At 40.8% G+C, this 21,319-nt stretch overlaps 1 protein-coding gene across 5 annotated transcripts in view; it reads right to left on the reverse strand.

The window, feature by feature from the left end:
• Window positions 1-4,010: 4,010 nt before the first annotated feature.
• The window catches only part of GHITM (growth hormone inducible transmembrane protein), a 28,267-nt gene continuing 10,958 nt past the window's right edge, over window positions 4,011-21,319 (reverse strand). For 3 of the 5 annotated variants that reach the window (XM_072995067.2, XM_072995070.2, XM_072995068.2), the window contains exons 2-9: window positions 20,309-20,473; window positions 16,138-16,237; window positions 14,052-14,163; window positions 10,272-10,413; window positions 9,608-9,716; window positions 8,397-8,585; window positions 7,512-7,689; window positions 4,011-5,182 (exon numbers count right to left, since the gene is read on the reverse strand). In XM_072995067.2, the coding sequence (XP_072851168.2) occupies window positions 5,095-5,182; window positions 7,512-7,689; window positions 8,397-8,585; window positions 9,608-9,716; window positions 10,272-10,413; window positions 14,052-14,163; window positions 16,138-16,237; window positions 20,309-20,440 (1,050 nt within the window). In that variant the 5' untranslated portion in view covers window positions 20,441-20,473 and the 3' untranslated portion in view covers window positions 4,011-5,094. The remainder of the gene's footprint in view (window positions 5,183-7,511; window positions 7,690-8,396; window positions 8,586-9,607; window positions 9,717-10,271; window positions 10,414-14,051; window positions 14,164-16,137; window positions 16,238-20,308; window positions 20,474-21,319) is intronic. The other 2 variants (XM_072995069.2, XM_078391021.1) reach the window with 1 other exon arrangement.

The raw sequence follows: 21,319 nt of genomic DNA on the forward strand, positions 1-21,319 counted from the left end.
CCCTTTACACTAACCTATGGTTCTCCACCCCTCAAACACACATATGCTCCTTGTGCATTGCAGCTGCACACTGCACAATGTTACTGCAGTTACTGAATTTTAAAAAGTGTAAGAATTTAAGTGAAATAATAAATAAACCTAATTTAGGATGCATGCATGGACATATACAGGCTCAGGTCTCACATGAATAGGCAACATGAGTGCAAAAATCTATTCCCAACCAAATGCATTATTAATACTAAATTTTAAAAAATGCAATACGTTATAGTATTGGGAGTTTATGATTACCATTCACATATTTTGGAACAGAGCCCTTATCTTATTACAATCAACCAACACCATTATACACGGGTTGTTAACACCATGCACGATAATGCATTGTTGACTTGACAAAAGGGGCAAAATCCTGTTGACCTAGTTACACTGCTGTAAACCAGATCTGGGTGTTGGAAATTTGAACAAATTGAAAGCTTCCTATCCTCTCTTCAGGATCAAGGCTCCCTAGGGCTTTCTTTTGCCATTATGGAGAATTATGGCTATTAAAAGCTTCCACCCCCACTGTGTCAAGGTTCCCAAAGGCTTCCCCAGCGAAAAGGATGCCCAAAGGAGCCTTGAAACATGAAAACGGGATAAAAATCTTTCAATTAGTTTCATTTCTGGCACCCAGTTCCAGGTTATGCTGTCGTAACTACACCAACAGGATTTTGCTCAAGATGTCATAAGGTCTGACCATATCACATCTTTCTTTAGTCCAAAAATTTAGAGCCTATCCATCGTAAGGTCTATAGCTTCCAGAGGCTGAGACTAAGTAAGTAGAGTTTCAGAGTCTTACAACACAATTCAACACAAGAGATCCAATAGTAGTGATAGGGCCACTAGAGATAAAGAAGGAAAATCACCTTGAGTCTTTATGACAGACTCTAAGCCACCAGAGATATGGAACGGAGCCCTTATCTTATGGTAAGATAACCTGTCTATTGAGGGTGGGGAAATTTTTTAGCCCTTCAAATGTTTGTAGATTATAGTTCATTCCACATGCTACGCAAGATGGGGCTGATGCAAGTCGTTCACTAAACGATCTGAGAAACTTCACAGCCCCACCCTGATGCACACTAGTGGCACTGTGTACATGAACAAAGTATGATAGGACAAATGGAAATGCCATTTCCGACATAGGCTGCTTCCACACTAAGCCTTTAGTTTGAAATGCTGGGTGTCCATATGATGTTGTCGTTCATCAATAATCCTCCTGTTTCCTCAGTGCTTCGTTCACTCACTCACTCTCACACACGCCACCTTTACCAGAGTCTATGGGTGTCTCTTTTCTACACGAGTCACAGCACTTCAGCTCTATTTTAACTGCCATGGCTGCATCCTGTAAAATGCTGTCAATTTGCTATTTGGCAGAATATTTAGAATTCTGTGCAAGAGAGCACTAATGCATCTCCTGAACTACAGCAGATATTTCCCTCAGGAAATATCTGCTGTACAGTCCTTTGTTACATTTTGGCCAGAGGTCCAGGCCAAAAAAACCCAACAATTTAAAAATAATATTAATTTGCCACACAAGTCATACACTTTTAAAATAAAACCATGCAAATTCTTCCAGACTTTAATAACACAATAGAGTGCTGGACTCTGGAAGATTAAACAAGTTATTTTTAGGGAGAAACTTGAGTTAATCAGATGATCGAGAACAGTATTTTCATTTTTGTTACATTTTGGCCAGAGATCCAGGCATAAAATACAGAAAGCTATCATTGATGTTAGAAATACAGAAATACAAACAAAGGTTTGTTCATATAATAAGTGGACTCTAGATTAGTGGTCCCCAACCTTTTCGGAACCATGGACCAGTTGAGGGCGGGGTCCTGCGCAGGGGTGGGTGGGGGTACCCTGTGCTTATGGGGTGGGCGTCGCATACTTGTGGGTGAGTGGGGCATGCACACGCATCACATCCACCATGCAGGCGTGTGGAGTGGGTGGGAGATCTGTCTCTATGGCCCGGTCCTGCGAAGCCCACAGACCGACACCATGCCATGGACCAGGAGTTGGGGACCCCTGCTCTAGAAGACATCTAGGTTCACAGCTGGATGGGAGACAGCCTAGGAGTCATTGTAGTGTTAGAAGGCCCAGATGGTTCTAACAGATGTCCCTTCCAGGATGGCAGTTGTTAAACTCTCATTCCTTCCCATACAGTGGAACCTCGGCTTACAAATGTCCCTAGTTATGAACTTTTCGAGTTACAAACAGCTCCGTCCGCAAAAATCAGCATCGACTTGCGAATGGAGCTTCGACCAATGAATGAAAAAAGGCAGGGGAAAAGGGCAGGAAATTCAAACCATTGGTGGCAGAGGCTGCTACTTTGTAGCTCTTTCGTCCCAATGGTTAGAGCAGGGAGTCAGGGAACTCTTTTACTTCTGCTGAGCAGGAGGCGGAAGCCGGTGTGCTCTCTGCCCATCCGTGGTACGGGTCTACTCATGAGTGACCGCCGCTGAAGGCGTGGCAGTGGAGGTAAGGTGCTTTTTCCTTTAAAAAAAGTTGATCTGGGTGGGTTTTGGAGGGTAGGTTTGGGCTGGTGGGGGTTGTTTCTGTGTTGTTTTGTTTTTTGATGTTTTTTTTTGCAGTCCCAGCATGGGACTTGCTCTGTTCATTTTCATTTTTTTGTATTTTTTTTCCCTTCGGCTGGAGTAGATTAATTGGTTTTCAATGCATTCCTATGGGAAATGGTGCTTCGACTTACGAACTTTTTGACTTGCAAACACTATTCCAATATGGATTACGTTCGTAAGTCGAGGTACCACTGTAATTTTGGCATCTTCCTTTTCCAGTCACTGTGACAAAGGATGAACAGCAAACATAGTGACAACTGCCATGATGACCTTAAACGAGTGGTGAATGAAAGGTCAGCATAATACAGCCCCCCTTCTTACTCCATTACACAAACATTGTAATTGAAGGGGAAATTGCAAGAAAGCAACTGCTCACTGTGGAGGACCCCTTGGTTTCCTGCACCAGCTGTTGCCTTTCATTGGAGTCCTCAGATCGTTTGCTAAAAGAATCCCTAAAAGGGGAGGGAAAGTCACTTTCTGACTCAGCACATGCTGTTCTCTGGAACCATTCTACATTTCTAAAAGGTCTAAACAGTACAAAGGAATGGCAGAAGAGAAAAACAGAAGTCATTTTTCTTTCGTCTTTATTGTATTTTGAAGTACTGTATACACTGTATTAACTCTTGAGCAATCCATGACAATGAATTTCTGCATTTCATCCTAGGCAAATTTGTAAGAGATATGTAAAGCTTCTGTATAAGGGCTATTTGAGAGCAATTCATAGACGACAGGATATAGCAGGGGTTGTCAGCCGCCAGTCTGTGGGCTTGCTGGAACTGGGCCATGGATACAGATCTCCATCCCCCTGCACACATGGTAGGTGTGTTGTGCTTGCGGGGTGGGCATCGCACCCATGGGGCCACTTGTCATGCTCACGCACGTGCACAACACACCCACCATGCTCATGCAGAGGTGGCGCCCCCGCACATGGCGCTCGCTCCCCCGCAGCTGGTTTATGGCCCCAAAAACGCTGGGGACTGCTGGCATACAGAATCCAGTGAGAAAAAAAAAATCACATTTTGGGAACAGGATTTCTCAAAACTATGTGTAGAATTACTGGCCACTAGAAAAGAATGCAGGCCCAACTATTAATTGGGAATAATTACAACTTTGCCAAATCTTCAACAGAGATAGTAGGAAATGACAGAGCAAAACAAGTAAATGGTTCTTTTGCAAGACCACAGGGATGATATTTGGGACAAATATCTAATTTAATGAATGGCTAGATTTGGAGAAAATGTGTTACTAAGCAGAATGCATATAGTGCGTGTTAAAACCATGAAATATTTAATATCTAAGACCTAACTATAAAACTAAAAATGACTTCAGCCGTAATGAAATATTTATTAAAAGATCAACTACCTCTTTGGCATTTCAGAGAAAACAAGACCAATTAAATGGTGGGCTTCAACTTTTATTGTTTCAGAAACTGACACAAACAGAATGGTATGATGGAAGAAAGACAGATGAATACCACAGCATTCAAGTGCAAAGTAACATTTATTTTACCTGATGAATTTACATAAACTCATTTCTCCAGGTTATTAAAATATTACGTACCATTACCATTCCACAAGTGTCCTTGTAAAATTCAAGGGAAAGGCAAATTAACTTAATATTTGGAAGTGAGGGTGATTTATTTTTTCCCCAGTAAGATCTAAAGAAACTGCCACTTGAATGCAGCAGTATTAAATTGGTAACAGACAGGAAATTACGTTTCAAAAAGAAGATTGTATCCCAATGTAGCTCAAGGAAAATCAGAGATCTGAAGTTCCCACATTGATTTCTTTTCTTTTGCACGCTATTCAAATAGTCCTCTCCCCTATCAATTTACCTAGGCTTTACAATCACAACTGTTGGGTAACTACCTAGATAATTCCTCGGTCTTCTGCTGAAATGTGGCCGAGAGGGGGCGATGTAGATTAACAGCCATTGTTTGGGAGGTCCCATTCTTCATTTCTCTTCGTGACCAATCAAGGCACTGGGGCTATATTTAGGTGTTATCAATATGTTGTGTACTTTAGTGCAATTAGATGCCCACATTTTGTATAGTCATCTCCTAAAATTCACATTGGCTTAAGCATTGTGCACAATCATGCTGGTTCTATATATAAAGCAAAACTGCAGCATGTCATAAAAGAGCCATGTCCTTTCTTTTTCTTTTCTTTTTTGAGAAGGAAAGAAACTTTACACCTGCTATAAATATACATATTGAAATGAATTTCTTTTCCATTTCAAAAAATAGGGAGAAGTGTTGAATGGTACCTAGCAATTTTGTTTCCACTCGACTGTTTTTTTTAATTACACAGAACACCAAGTCAACATTATACTGAAAATAAAGATCCTGTTGAAATGGTCAGAGTATTTGACTTCTACATCAGCTGCTTGTACACAACAGTGGTTTTATTTAATATTATGCACTAAGCAGACAAGCCAAAGTGTCTGATGATCTGCTGATACAGCCTGCTAAGGAAGCTGCCATCTATTTCCTTCTGCCTCCACCACCAGTTGCAAGCATGGTAGCCACTCTGATGAAGATGTTGAGAGTATCCATGTAAATACCCATGCACCTGAAACAAAAAGAAAACAGCCATTAACTCATCAAATAGCAAAATTAACTTTTACTATGATTCTGCATTTAAGCTGGTAACTCTGAGAGAGACCCGGAAGGAAAAAACTAGAAACCGGGCCTTCTCAGCGGTGACCCCTCACCTTTGGAACATCTTCCCCCCCTGAGACCTGCCTCGCTTCCTCACTGGAAGTTTTTAAGAGTAAACTGAAGACCTGGCTCTTCAGGCAGGCCTTCCATCCTGCCATTACTTAATTCCTTCTCCTGTTTTTTCCATCTTGGATTATGTTGATTTGTTTTAGTCTTTTTATTGATGATTTTAACTTCATTGCCTTTTTTGGACTGTAAGCCGCCCAGAATAGATGCATCTAGATGGGCGGTATAAAAGCCAAATAAATAAATAAATAAATAAATAAATAAATAAATAAATAAATAAATAAATAAATAAATAAATAAATAAATATGGATAATGCTTTTAAGTGGGAAAATATTAGTTTACACTATTATGACTAAACAACTCACTGTCCTTTTCTGCAATGGACTTGCAAATAAGTTCATAAAAGGTACTGACCTAAATGAATGCTGAGTACATAAACTGCCCACATATACTTTTATTATCTTGTGTCATTAAGAACCACAGACTTCTATAAAATTTCCTTATTTGGCTATCTGGAAACTATTCTTATTCAACCCAGTCTCTCAGTCTTGGAGGCAGATGTCAAGAAAGATAGCAATGAGTTGTTTGTGGAAGGCCACAATTCCACAAGAAATGCAGAGTAAATCACATTGCTGACATAATACCCATCATCTGTAAATGCTAAGTTATCAAGGAGCTGGTCTCACTGTGTGGCTCATGAGCCAATCTGGGAAAACATGACCAGCCACATTTGCACAGAACTGCTAAGGACACAAACAGCTGTTCCTTCCTCACACATTATTCTTAGTCCCATGCTAACTTTAAGAGGACATGATTATGGAAGCAACATAACGTAATGGAGAAGTGGGAATCCTATGATCCTCTAACTGCATCAACAGTAGGGCCAGTGTTTGGAGAATTCTAGAAAGGTAGTCTTGCAACATACTGAAAAATCTCAGTATGGAATCTGGTTGGGGAAGGAAGATTGATCTGGTTATAAATACTGAGAAGGGAGCAAAGACATGAGGTATGGCCTCAAGTGCAACACCATAGATTGTTAGATAAGGAATGATAATGAAGGCAACACGACGCATTGGGATGTTTGCACTTCAGAACATTTAACTTCCCTTGAACCCACCACTGGCCAATATGTCACAATGCTCCGACATAGACTCCTTTCAACCTACTCCTTGGTAAAAGTAGCAGGGTCTTTTCAGGGTCCTAGTAGCTTGGCCAATTATACTGCAAAAGGCAGACTTAAAGGGCTGTAGGTATGTAAGGGGCTTCTCAGCCTCCCTTTTCCAGTAACAGTGACCAGTGCTTTAAAAAAAGTTCAATTCTCCAGCACTTCATTTCATTTAAGGCAAAAGGCTGTTGCAGAAAGAGGAGTAATTAGCAACATCGTAATTGTATGGTATTAGAATCTTATTTTATAAGTGCATTTTAAACACAAACAACACACATCATGTGCATAGGATTAATACCCCATAGACTTCTCTGGAATCTCTGAACACAGTCTTTGAATACTATGTAAACATTTCCAACATGCCTCTAAGATGGCATATTCATTGACTTTGTTTTATCCTACCTGTCTTCCAATAAAGGGACTCAATGTGACTTATAAATATTTAAACGATAAATGAAGCTAAAAATGCTATAAATCACAATATTAAAAACAATTTAAAAATTAATATTTAAGGTAACCAATGAGTAAAAATATTAAGAAAATTTAAAAAACATTAAGTGAGGCTTTAAAAAGACAATATCCTCCACTGGTAGCCACTTGCTTGCCCAAAACAAGCTCAAACAGAAAGACCTTTGCTGTTAGTAGACAGACAGCAGGGAAGAGGCCAGCCTTACCTCCCCTGGAAGGGGGTTTTAGAGTCTGAAAGCAACCTTAGAAATGTCCTCTCTCACATCCTCACCAGGCTTAACTGGGAGGGTGGTGGGACGAAGAAAAAGGTATCCTCTGAAAATCTTAAAATCTAGGCAGGCTCATATGGGAACAACAGTCTTTCAGACAGCCTGGACCCAAATCACTTAGGGCTTTATAGAACAAAATCAGCACTTGTAATGGAAATGGACTAGTATAGTAAAGTACAGACTCAATAAAATTGACTTCTTACATCCCACTGGCCTGAGGTTTACTAAACTAATCATATCAAACTAATGTTAAGCAAGAGAGAACACTTACGAGTTGATGGGATCATACTTCTGTATTCCCAAACCATACAGTGGTTGAGTCTCTGCACGTTTTATAACCTTCTGAGTATCATAAAGCAGGAACAAACTAAAAAGTACTAATCCACCATACACAGCAACGGAATAGAGGCCAGCACCCAATGCAGATGTGGGTGGCAAGAACATTGATCCTGGAAGATATGTACACACGGCATGAGGAAGAAACTCTGCATTTTGTGAACGCATACTTGCACAGTCCTGCAAAATCCTCCCCCTACAACAGAATGCACGATGTCTGAACAAGATACTGCTATCAACCATGTTTTCCAGGTGCATGCGTAACCCTGAATATCACAGACTACTTCTAGGATTTTTTCTTTTTGATTTACTCTAGAAGTAAAGTATCTCTTTTTTGTCAGTTCATCAGGGCAGAGTAGGCATGAGAATTGCACACCAAGCCTGAGCTCTGGTTTTAAAGACTTCTAAGATGGTGGCAAGCAAATACAGCTTAACAGGAAGGCTACAGATGAACAAATCACAATATGTAACAGCATTTATAAGCAGCTTTTAAAAGAGCACAGATATTTAAAACCTGATCTATAATTTCAACATGACTAAGAAATTTTGATTCTGTACAATGTACCCTCTAATTTTCAGCCCCGTTGGGCGAGGCTCTTGCCTCTCACACACAATTGCACACCTGTGTGTGTACACACAACTCCGCTCCTTGCGTACAGGGTTGGTTCCGTTGTGACCGAAACAAAAGGGGTTGAACGCAGTCACTGCGCAGAGGAGGAAGAGAGCTGCATGGAGGGAGATGGAGTCGCGCACACACACAGCTTAGAGGGAACCTTCATTCTGTATATTTAAATCATATTCTTAACAGAACTTTTCTTACCAATGGAGGATGCAAGCACAAAGCCAAATCCAATTCCCAGAGGTGCTCCCATGTTCAGAAACTTCTCACTTGGTGCACACATGGCCACAGTCGAGAGCCCACCTACAATACCTGCTGTATACCAAGCAGCTCGAATGAGCAAGGGGCCACCCAGAAGAGTCAGAGGAGCCACCACAGCACCCATAACACCTAAGTGAGGAAAGAGATGTTCCTGTAAATTCAAAGGCCCAACTGCATACAAGGCACATTACATCCATTGAACATTTTGGGGGATTTTATCAGGGGACTAAGGGTGATAAGGGATACATTAAACAGTGGCCAAAATTCAGTTGCCTGTGTTATATCTATAGAAGGTGAGGATATTGCCAGCAAGGAGAGATTTCAGTAATTAAAAACTTCCTTTTCCTGTTCCATGACTTGAACAACTTACAAGTAATCTGCTTCACTGCTTGGAAGCCATAGGAGCCATAGGAGAGAAGGAGGAAGTACTGTATTTAAAAGTATTCTACTTTCTGCCCACACAACAGGCATTTCATAGCAAAACAGGCAGAAATCCTTTTACACCTAAAATCAAATAACACTACTCAACATTCTATGGAGCAGGAAAAGACATCTATGTCCTTCTACAGCACTGGTCCCCAACCTCTGGTACCCCACGTGTTCTCGGACTGCAATTCTCAGAAGCCTTCAACATCAGCAATGCTGGCCAGGGTTTCTGGGAATTGCAGTCCAAGAACACCTAGGTTACTCAAGACTGGGTAACACTGTTCTACAGCCAACAAAAAATAGCAGCTTGTACCTAAATCAGGTTAAGGCAATGGAGCAGTGCAGGAGTAATCACCTCCTTAGATCTTATGAGAATCCATTGCTAGAGGTCATTCAGTCATACTATGTTTTGCTTAATGAGGAAGAATGGTACCTCCTCCCTCAGGACAGCCGCTGTCCTGGAATACTGTAAACCCCCTTCAAGCTGTTTTGTTCCCTAGAGAAGTGAGGGATCTAACAATAAGACACGGCACTGCTGTGTAGTGCTCACAATCACACAATTAATTGTCACTATCAGCTGAGGTTTGCCAAGTGAGTTATCACCGCAAGCCGAAACTCTATCTTTGGATAAAGAACTATAGCAGGTGACCTGTTCAGGCTAATTCTCAATATTAATTATATTTCATGCCTTTTAAGAAAGTTCCAGCATATTATGAGCTCCCTACCTGCATGTAGCATCCAAGCCAGATGTTTAGGGACAGGACTTTGTTCATAATCTATTGATCTAACCAACATTCCAGCTCCAATCATTGCTGCAAAGGTTGCTCCTATTGCCTGTAAAAGATTATTATTATTTGCAAATCATTTTTACAACTGTTTTACTGTATTACACACTTTATAGTTGTTTCAGGATGACCTTGGTTATTGCAATATTGAGACAGGTTTTGCAGGACTGTAGCAAATAAGAGTTTGTGATTACATGTATTTTTATTAGGAGGATCTTACATCTCTGCTTTTTTGGTTTCCAAGCTATGCTTCTTAATGTGCTTTTAGCAGTTTTAAGTAATTATTTTAATACTGGCATATCTTTACTTCTTTTTTTTACTGTTGTATTTTACTGTAGTTTTGTTTTTTGACCATTTGGAAGCTGCTTTTCATCCCATAGTTGGGAGAAAGGCACCACACAAATGAAAAGAAAGAGAGAAAGGAAGTAAAATAAAATAAAACTCTAATGTACCCACTGTGGCACCACAATTGATCTACAAAATACTGCCTGTTCATCCACTGCAATTTAAGAAGCTATTGGAGGCTACAAATTTTTTTACCCAATCAATGAGAGGTTGACATTATCAAATACTTTAGATAGATAACACTAAAAACAGATCTCACCAGCCAGGAACCTCTTGTCATCATACTCATCAGGGCAGGAGATCTACTGACAAGTACCGCAGACAAGGCAGTCAAACCAACACTTCCCCCAAAGTACAGATAGGTGGAACGAATTCTGTCTTTCACATACTGTGGCCAAATACTGGAATCAAATAGAAAATGTTATAAACATTTTATGGAACAAAAACAGAAAATAGCCCATTCAGATCAATGGAACCAAAACTGCTCTGAAGACTAAAAATCAGTTTGTTTGTTTTTAAATGAAACACGGCTGTAATACAAGGCTTAAGAATTATGCTGGTCCTCCAACACAGCAGGTATTATTTACAAATACTCTGGTACTTACAAAATGATCAAATTTCACAGACTGGATTAAAATTTAGCCATACTAAGAACAGATCTAGTTTGGGGGGGGGGTGAGTGCAAAAAGTTACACATGATTAATATAGATCACACTATTGGAATGGGTCTATACTACAAGCATGCTTATTAAACTAAACCAGCTCTAATGAACTGGACTTTAGTCACTAACTCATCTCCCTGCAACCACATCTTTTTCTAATGGCAGGTTGCTTAATAATTAATAATAATAACGTGGGCAGAATGCCCACGTTATTCCTGTCCATCATATGGAGCTCAATTGCAGAAGCCTATGATAGGACAGGAGGGGCAGAGTTAGAGTGACAGTTAGACAGAGACAAAGAGAAGGAGGTATATAAGGAATGGAAGTGAGAGAGTTAGGATGTTGAATTGAGAGAGTTAAGACAGAGATTGGAGAGTTGGAGTGTTATAGAGAATAGGAAAGAGTTAAAAGGAATAGAGCATAGATGATTAAAGAATATTGCTAAAGTGGTTACTGTGAATAAAACACATACAAGCAAACGTGTAATCAATCCAATTTAATGAATGATCCTCAACAACTGTGATTTACATCTGTGATTTACATACCCACTAAAAGATTAATAAACCTGCTGTATTGGCAGCAGGTGTCTGAGATATATTTGGTATAGTGTGGACTAGATCCACTGGTGGCAGTGTAAAAAGAGGAAACGCATCCAGAGGGTGGACCTGTGTTTGGGGAGAACAAACAAGGGACACTGGGAGGACGCGACAATTTTGTTGTCTATGTTAATGTTATGTTAATATTATGATGAATGCTATGCTAGTGTTAAAATGAAAGCCCCCCCTAATATTTTCTCTAATTATAATTATTGACACAGGAATCAAAAGAGTTGGGGAAACAGGACCAGGGATGTGCAGGGCAAACATTTTCCTGTTTGTTTCCTTTCCTTTCTCTCAAGAGATGCCTCTTTTGTTTTTGTATTTTTCAAGCACCAATCCTTTCAATTTAAACGAAAGGAAAACCTCTTTAATTTTATTTCATTTAGGATTTCCCATTTGTGTTTCTTGACACTTCAAGAGCTCTAAAGCAGTGTTCTCCAACCTTGGGCCTCCAGATGTTCTTGGACTTCAACTCCCAGAAATCCTGGCCAGCAAAGGTGGTCGTGAAGGCTTCTGGGAGTTGTTCAAGAACATCTGGAGGCCCAAGGTTGAGGAACACTGCTCTAAAGAACACTTAAATACTACTCCAAAAAAAGCAGAGAGGCATGGCAACAAAGAATCAATCTACTCTAAAAGCAGATAAGAGTACCTGAGAAAGAAAAGTCATCAAAGAGCACACATGGTAATATATTGGAAAAAAAAGTCTAACAGAATAAGGGAATATTTTCCCCCTACACCACTTAAGTATTGTCTTGTCTTCAATTTTTTGTGTCAAACAGGCAGCAGCAAAAATAATCCAATAAAGGAAATAGCCACCCCCCCACCTCCAGACAAACATCAAAGCCCTCCCCCCTCAAATAAATCAGTGGTAAAAAGCCACAATCCCAATGCAGGTACAATGGCACAGACAAACTGCTTGGCATCAGCAAAAATAATCCAAAGAAGGGGGGAATCCTCCCAAATCAAGAAAAATGGCAAGAAAACACTGTGAAGCAAAACAAATAAACAAATCTACTCTTCACTGGGTTCCAAGTCCTTCTACAAATTCAACATTCCCTTTCTATCAGACATTCTGATTGGCTTCTGACATCCTGTTGGTCATACCACATCTTCAGTAGAGCCCTCATGAAGCTACTGGATGAAAAAGACCAACCACCTTGACACACAAAGGATGAAAAAATGGTTAAAAGGTGAAAGATTTGACATAGAAAGGGTAAAGGAAAGTTTACATGAAAGAGGAAAACATGAGTTAACATGAAATTTTCGTGTTCCTCTCTTTTATTAATACAAACCATTTGTATTTTAGAGGTTCTATTTCAGAAATTAATAAAAAATAAAAACAAAAAAGCCTCTTTCATTTTTTTCTGTTAAAATATGGAAGCCCCATCCTTAAACAGCACCATGCCCTTATTCTGAATTGATACAAGTTTTAATTTCCCCTCACTGGCTGAAATCCAGGAGTAACTCACAACTGGAGTAGGTCCATTTGACTCACTAGGGATTTGGTGAGTCAACTCCTCTGAACATGGCATTAGTTCAATGGGCTTACTCTAGCTGCAACTTACTACTGCAGCAAGTTACCACATCCCTTTGTCAACTGAGATTTAAATGATGTAAATTTTATAAGAATAATCTTAGAACCTCAGGGCTGCAAGGGACCCATCATCAAGTCCAGCCCATCAAGGATCATCAGGTTCAGCCCATCCAGGAGGCACAGTGGAGAACTGAACTCCCAACTTCTAGCTCTGCAGCCAGAGACCCAAGCCACTGGGCTATTACTGACCACATTTTCTTCTGTGGTAACAGCACTCTATTGACAGTAAACCGAGGATAATTACTCTTCTCTGAATTTCTAATATTTCCAATTTCCTTTCAAACTCAGGGACACCTAAATCCACAAAGTCCTGCTCCTTACAATAGCCGAATAAACAAATCAATGAGGATTTTTCCCAATATCATTTTTATTTAATTTGAACATATAAATCTATCAGCTACAAACAAATGTGCAATATAAGATAAAATAGAAAAAAAGAAAGAAATGAGAAAAAAAGGAAAAAATCCCCCCTCCCCCTTTGAGGACAGAGATTCAGATCTCATTGAATCCCAAATTTCCCAAGTTTCCAGAGAGCATTGAAGGAAGAAAAAACACATCAATCATTTTGCCCTATCCTTTGGTCTGTCCCTGGGCCCAAACATATATTAAGTTCCAACTTTGTTTTGCATAGTCCCTTGGTTGTTCTCATAGTGCTTCTGAAAGTGCATCTAGTTCTGTAATGTCCAACAGCTTCTTCAGGAACTCCTCCATTGTAGGTATGATAAATCAATGAGGATTTAATGAGTCAAGTCCTCTCTAAGTTCCATCGATTCAAATGGGCCTACTCTAACTGCAACTTAGTTTAGTATAGTGAAGTAAGTTGCAATTAGAGTAGACTTATTTGAATCAACAGAATTTTCAGAACTGACCCACCAAATCACTAATTCACTGAGCCAGTGGATATACTATGCTAGTGTGATAAACTATGCTAAACAACAGGCTTTCATCTAATGTGTTCCCTCCCAACCAATTGCCAATTTAGCTATATCATTTTTAAAGGACGAAAACCCTGTCTAGTTCCAGGTTCCATAAAGCAGAAGCTCATCTCATGAGACACAATTACTTTTCAAGTGTGTTTTTCAAAAACAACAGCCGTAGCTATAATCAGGTTTTTACTGAAATACATTTTCACTACTTTGTTTTTAGATTGAAAAACTTCAAAGAACTTTAGGTATTTTACTTACACGGCTTTTTCAATGGCTCCAACCTCATTAGACATTCCCAATCCATAGTAACAAAGGGCACCAAGCCCTACGACAGCACCGCCAGCAACGACCCATCTTCCCATCTGATCCACTGGAAAACAACAAAAATAGTTCAAGTATATTTCCATCATCAGTTAAGGAACATGCCAGCGAAAGTTCATAAATTTTTCATTGCGTGGCCACTTATAAAACACAGACAAATAGCTGAATGATCATGTTTTCTGATTTACACAATCTGCAATTAGAGACAATTGACATTTAAGTGTAGAGATGTTGTGAAACAGAAAAAACTACATGCTCACTGAATAGTTTTTAGAATGCCCATCTAGACCAGAACTTTGTTCCCAGCTGTGTTGTTGTGAGACGCAAGGTGAGAGGGTAGAAGCTCTCGCCGGAGTGTCATCCTCCTTCAAAAAGGAACAAGAGGAGCAGACAGACCCGCCTACACCACCTGTGGAGACTATACAGCGGGGAGCTGATACCTGGAAATTAGAGCGGGAACTGTCAAAGATGACAGTGGCCAGTCAGACCAGGAGTGACTTGGCAGGAAGAGGAGGGAGGTCTGTTGTAGAGGCGGAATGGGAGTTATAAAAGGGGAGGTGGACGTAATACCGGAGGAGGGGGGGTTGGGAAATGATATGGGTAGAGGACCCATGGACCGGAAAATGAGAGAAGGTGCAGATCCCTAGAAAGAAGTTGATTACAGATGGAGAAGGGGGCTGCCACAGCGCCCTTCCTACTGGGGTGAGTCGGAAGCCAGAGAGTGGTGCAGGCGGCTTAGGGAAGGAGGTGGTAGAAAGGGAGGAAAAGGAACATCAGTTATGGTGTCTGGAGGAAGCCCAGATGAGGGGATACCTGATGGACCATGGGCCTCTCTTCGAGGAGAGGAAGACCCTTATGAGTTGGAGGGGCAAGATGAAGACACCACCCCGCTATTAAACCCTGAGGCAGAGGCTGCTGAGATGGAAAGCTGTAATCTGTTTGCGAAGGGACCTTGGAATGACTCACACAGTAACCCCTTTAATAAAGACGTTTGGATGCCCTCGTGGAACCCGTTGGCGATGGGAGACAATGCAGAAGTTGAGTTTGAGCATATGGACTTGCTGTTGCATGTTCTAATAAAACATAGTTATGATTTTCCAAAGCAAGTGTCCCCAGTGTCTCTGTTGAAACCAGAGGAGGTAAAATTTGAACCCTCAGAGTTGTTCCCAAAACCTTGTGAACCTCGGCCAACTGGTCATGTGGGTTGGATTCAGTAGCACTCTAGTCCAAAAGATCTGGAAGGCTCTAGATTGAGGAAAGCTGCACTGTGCTGTCTAGAACATATCAGCCATTTTTTTGTACCATGCAAGGAACACTGACACCTCTTTCCCTATCCTTCCAGTCCCAAACAGCAAAAATTAATTTTTGGGATCAATCCTTCAGTGGCCCAAGAGAAAGATCATTATGATTGGGGAGGGGAGAGTCACAAGCACAGAGAGAGATTAAAATACAGAGCCCCATAATGCTTATGCAACTACTTTACAGAAAACTGTTAGGCTTAAAAAGCTTCAGTTAGATGTGAAATTGAATCATAAACATTTGCAGCGGAACAGTGCAGAGACACTGTATTAAGCTTAGATAGTATGTTAAAACCAATTTAAAAATAAATGAATGTAATTAAATTATTTTTACATCACCTCTTAGAAATAGCATCTTTACACACCATTAAAAAAACAATTTATAATCAACTGTTTCAACTATTGCATGCCCACAGGTTAACATTTCCAAAATAAAAATACAGCTAATCACTTAGGACATTTGAAATATATAAAAAATCTATAAACCACAGCCGTATCTATAATCATGTGCTGACTTATGGTAATTTTTTCAGGGTTCCCCAGGTAGAAAATATTCAGAAGTAGTTCACCATTCCATTCTTTGGGGGGGGGGCAGCGCTGGGACTGTGAAGCTTGTCCAGGGCCACACAGGTTGGATGGCTGGAGGCACCGTGGGAAACTGAACTCCTAACCTCTAGCTTCACAGTCAGGTATCTCAGCCACTGAGCTATACTTACTGTACATACCTTTAAATGCTGTTTCCATTGCTGGTCCAAAAGCTGCTTCCTTAAGTTCCTGACCAGTCTTCCCTCGACGTATACCTATCCTAGCTCTGGTGGCATATCCCTATTACACCAAAAATCAAAGAAAGAACAATGAAATCAAAACTCCTTTTAAATACAGTGAAAGCTAAGAAGTGTAGCTACTGCCAGTTTCAAATAGGATTTGTGTATATGGATATGATGATTTTAGACAGGAACCAAACCACGTAGACAAACAGCTAGAATAAGAAATTTTCTATGTCTGTGCCACACAGAACATGGACACAGATGGACATTTAACTTGACCAATAGCAAGAGGTATTAAGAAACTAAGTGATTAAATGGAGTTACATTAGCATTACACAAACATTATTTAGGACTGTGGTACTAACCAAGCAACTTTATAAACCTAAGCAATATGCATGGTTATCCTACTAAGTTGATTCAGAGACAAAGAAAGTGAATAGGGAGCACTTTAAACGTATTCACAATAACATTTTAAGATGGCTTTCCCCTTATGTATGTATTTTTACCCCACCTTTTCCCTTAAAAAGAATCAAGGGAGTTCAGATCATTTAAAAGACAATATTTAAATGCTAAGAACAGTAAGTATACAAATATTTTAACAATTAAGCAGGTATTATATTAAAAACAATAAATAAAATAAATACTAAAAACACATTTAAAAGCAACAGGGAACGACAATCCATTTAAAAAACTCCTCTCAGGCAAGGTTCCTGCTAAGCTGGGCATGTGTATATGCCTCCGCTTCCCTCTGCACAGCTGTCTTCCTCCTCCGTGCAGCTATCACGTTAAGTTTGGGGTTGTGACAAACCCAGGGTGCAGAGGGCTGAGTCATGTGCGCAAGCAGTGGCGAAGCCACGCGAGAGGCTGAGCCCTGCCCAACGGGGCCAAAAATTAAAGGGCATGGTGCTCTCCCTCCACCAAACACTAAGGAAAAGCTTTCCTGAAAAAAATAGCATTTGCCTGCTTGGGAAAGGATAGCTAAGATGGGGCCAGCCTAGCCTCCTGGGAGGAAGAAGGAAGTGTTTCAGAGTCTGGAAGCAGTGATAGAGAAGGCCCTTCACTGATTATCTTAATGCCTGGGTAGGCTCATAGAGGGGGATGAGTTCTTTTAGATAGCTTGACTCTCAAGACCTGAGTGTAAAAACAATGCAAACATGGGGGCAGACTTTCTTGCATATCTTTCTCACTAACCCATCTCTTGGATAGTAGGGTGGAAGAAAGATAGTATTGGGCTCACCTACAAGATCGCGCTATTTACTCCCAAATAATACTCAATGGGACTACAGCTCCCACATCATTATACATGTATGGAAGGCAAACAGGGTAGGACAAGTTGCTAACCATACCAAACAGGGCACAACAGTGTTCTGGACTAGAGATGGGATATTTGTATTCGTTTCCCAGAGATGAATACAAATACCTTCACCACAGGTGGCCAGGCATTTTGGACCCACTCCCCAGAACTGTCTAGTCCACTTACTGCTCATGGCTTGGTGCGAAGGCCAGCATTGTTCATGCCACACCAATTGTGGAAGTAGTCTGGCTGGCGCTTCCCCACCTCCCTGCACTGCTGACCACTCCAGCAAGGAGGTGGAATGACGAATCTCCCTGCTCAGCTGCTGAATGGTCAGCAATGCAGGGAAACACTGGCTCGGCTACTTCCACAAGTGGTGCAGTGATCAACTATGGCTGCATGTGTCACGCCATGAGTGGTATGTGGACTGGCCAGTTCTGAGAAGTGGGTCCAAAGTGGCCAGACACATGTGGGAGACAAATAAAAAAAATCCTATTTCTATTCTGGGCCAAAAATAACAGCAAATGCTCAAAAGTACATGGCTGGTCACTACTGAAACACAATTGCAGACAACCAGGTATATTATGTGATCTAGCAGGGCCTGCTTTCTGGTTTCCAAGTCTGTGAACACATTTGTTTCAGCCTCATTTTTTCATACACGAGGGCCTAAAACTTTGGGACTAATCATAGTTTTACTATGATGTCTGAACTTGCCAGAACTGTGGTTTGCTTAAAGTTCAAAGAGAGAAGAGGAAGCATGCGAACCTGAGTACTGGACAAGATTGTTTAAACAGAATGTCACTGCTGGCTGTTACACTTGAACCAGGTCATGTCCACAAAAAAACACTGATTAGGTCTGACTGCATACAAAGGGACTGCTCTGCTATATCTCAGATAGATGGCCCAATCAAGACACATAGCTGGCAGTTAACTGCTCTAAGTTACATGCAGGGCTTGAAAAATGCACTCATCCACTCATCTGTGACGAGTGAAAAATGCTGCTGTACGAGTCACAACTCCCTCCCTCCTTCCCTTCTGATTCTCTCTCTCTCTTTCTAACACTGCAGTCCTCCCTTCCCCCCTCCCGTTGCAAAAGGAAACTGTCCTCTTCTCTCAAGAAGAGAGTTCAAGCGGCACACAGAGATATAACTCTGCAGGAGAATGTAGAGTAGTTCCATGCTGGGAAATATGGCAATTCCCTGCTCCCAATTTGAAACCGCTGGGGGAGGTCGTTAGAAGGTTTGGGCAGAGGAGTCAGCAATATGCTGATGACACCCAGTTCTACCTCTCATTTTCTACCAAACCAGGTGTGGCAGTCACCATTCTGAACTCGTGCCTGGACTTGATAATGGTCTGGATGAGGGTCAATAAACTGAGGCTCAATCCAAACAAGTCAGAAGTGCTGCTGATAGGTGCCCCGCCAGGTAGGTTAAAGGGCCATTTCCCTGCCTTAGATGGGATTACACTCCCCCTAAAGGACAGGGTCCGCAGCTTGGGGGTGCTCCTTGACCCCGGTCTGACCTTGGAAGCCCATGTGGACTCGGTGTCCACGGGTGCCTTCTTACAGCTGTGGAGAATATATCAACTTTGCCCTTACCTGGATGAGCAAGGCCTGGCCACAGTCACTCATGCACTGGTAACAACCAGACTGGATTACTGCAATGCGCTATACGTGGGGCAGCCTTTGAAGATGGTCCGGCGACTGCACCTGGCTCAGAACTGGGCTGTGCGGCTGGTAAGTGGTGCCGCCGCACAGACTCATATCACACTGGTTTTGAAAAATTTACACTGGTTGCTGGTTGCTGCTCGGGCCCAATTCAAAGTGCTTACTTTGACATACACAGTGGTGCCTCGCTTAGCAATGTTAATTGGTTCCAAAAAAACCATCGCTATGGGAAAACATCGCTAAGTGAAACATCATTTCCCATAGGAATGCATTGAAAACCGGATAATCCATTCCAATGGGAACGGATTACCGTCCTTTAGCGAAAATCGCCATAGGAAACATCACTAAGCGAAACGCGGTTCCCCCATTGGAATGCATTGAATAGGTTTCAATGCATTTCAATGGTTCTGACAAGTCCATTTTCGCTATTTTTAAAGTGTCTTAAAATGTTCAAAAACTGTTTAAAATGCTTGGAATCGTTAGTGCACCTTGTAAAACCTTTGCTAACTTAATTTGGTTTTGTTCTGAGTCTTCGTTAATTTTTGGTTAAATTTTTCCCCCCATTGGAATGCATTGAACTGTAAGACCTTTCTGTTTAGCCAGCATTTTAATTAAACAGTATTCTCTAACTGGCCACATGGGTAGCAAGCAGGACTTATTAATATTACTGTATTTTTTAAGAATTGTTTTAATATAGGATATTTTATATTGTCTTTTTAATGCTTTAAGTTTTAATATTGTTGCACACTCCCAGAAGCCACTGGTAATGGTGCAGCTAAAAAAATACTGTAAATAAATAAATTAATAACAACAACAACAACAACAACAATTATTATTATTGTTGTTGTTGTTATTATTATTTCAATCAAACAAGGACACATCCTGGGGTGGGAGGGAACCGTGGCTCCTTAAGAGGCCGGACGTTTTTGCTTTCAGTTTTATTTTTGCTGCAGACATTTAAAAGAAAGGCATTCAAAATACAAGCTTCATGACCCCAGAGGCACACAGGTAATAAAGCAACCCAAGTTTGAGGGTATAAATAAGTGATTCCCAATCCCAATAAATTGCAAGGCTATAGTCTGGTCATGCTGACTGGTGAAATTTTTTACTTTTTCAAGTCCTGGTTACATGGATCTCAAAACATGTACTAGCCTTCAAAAGACACTCACCTTATATGGCTGCAAAAGCCACTGTTCTGTTTTCAGGGTGGAATTTCTCAAAACAGGCGATGCCTGTGTGAGAGCAGAGCGGAGGGCTCTGCATGGGCGAGCCCGAAGGCATACCACCCTTGCTGCCAACATGCTTGCGGCAGTCAAGTCAATGGCAAATTCTACCTGGAACAATATGAAAGCAAGGTGGTTACTCCAGAACAACCATAGTACAGAGTTGCAAAAGAAAAAGAGTAGTATGGAGACTCCATGCTGACATTGTCATATGAAAGCAGTTGAATATATGAAGCCACAGTGCATCAGATCATCTATTTGCTTAGACCAGTAAGATCTACTCTGGATGGCGGTAGCTCTCAAATTTCTCCAGTACATGTCTCTTACAACACCTCTATTGCGCACTCTCATACCAAGAGATGCTGGGGATTCAGTATTTAAATCAAGAAGATGTTTTTACATGCAGTGCATGTGCTCTAACATTGATCTCCAGCCCCTCCTCCATAAAAAATATACAGAGAATAGTGTATTTAATAAATCCAGAATCAGATTTGAATAATACCTTTATTGAAAAAGTAAAATGCAGGAGCTTAGCTTTCAAGTCCTGCAAAACAATCTGTCCAACTAAGAACTAGAGCTTGATGAAGAGTCCTACAAGATTTGAAAGCTTGCCTTTCATAACACTTTATTCATTTAACAAAGTTTTTTATCCAACCATGATTTAGCACTCTGCACATGGATCACACAGCTATTTTTTAAAATGAAGATAGCACAATCAGGTGATTAAACATCTGTCTTCTGGGCAGGCAAGCATTTAAAAATGATTTAAAAATTCTTCTGCCACCTGTTAACATGTACAAACAAAATGCATGGCAAAAACCGAAGACTTAACGAGACAGAAACACATTTTAATTTCCCTTGCGTACAAAGTTAAAAGATGTGCTATACTCCAAAGCGATTGCTCTGTAAGATGGAAGTCTGCAGAGAAATCCAGTAGTAAGTCAAACAAGAGTAGGC

Source organism: Pogona vitticeps, chromosome 3 (assembly GCF_051106095.1).
Source record: "Pogona vitticeps strain Pit_001003342236 chromosome 3, PviZW2.1, whole genome shotgun sequence".
In the NCBI taxonomy this organism is placed as follows: domain Eukaryota; kingdom Metazoa; phylum Chordata; class Lepidosauria; order Squamata; family Agamidae; genus Pogona; species Pogona vitticeps.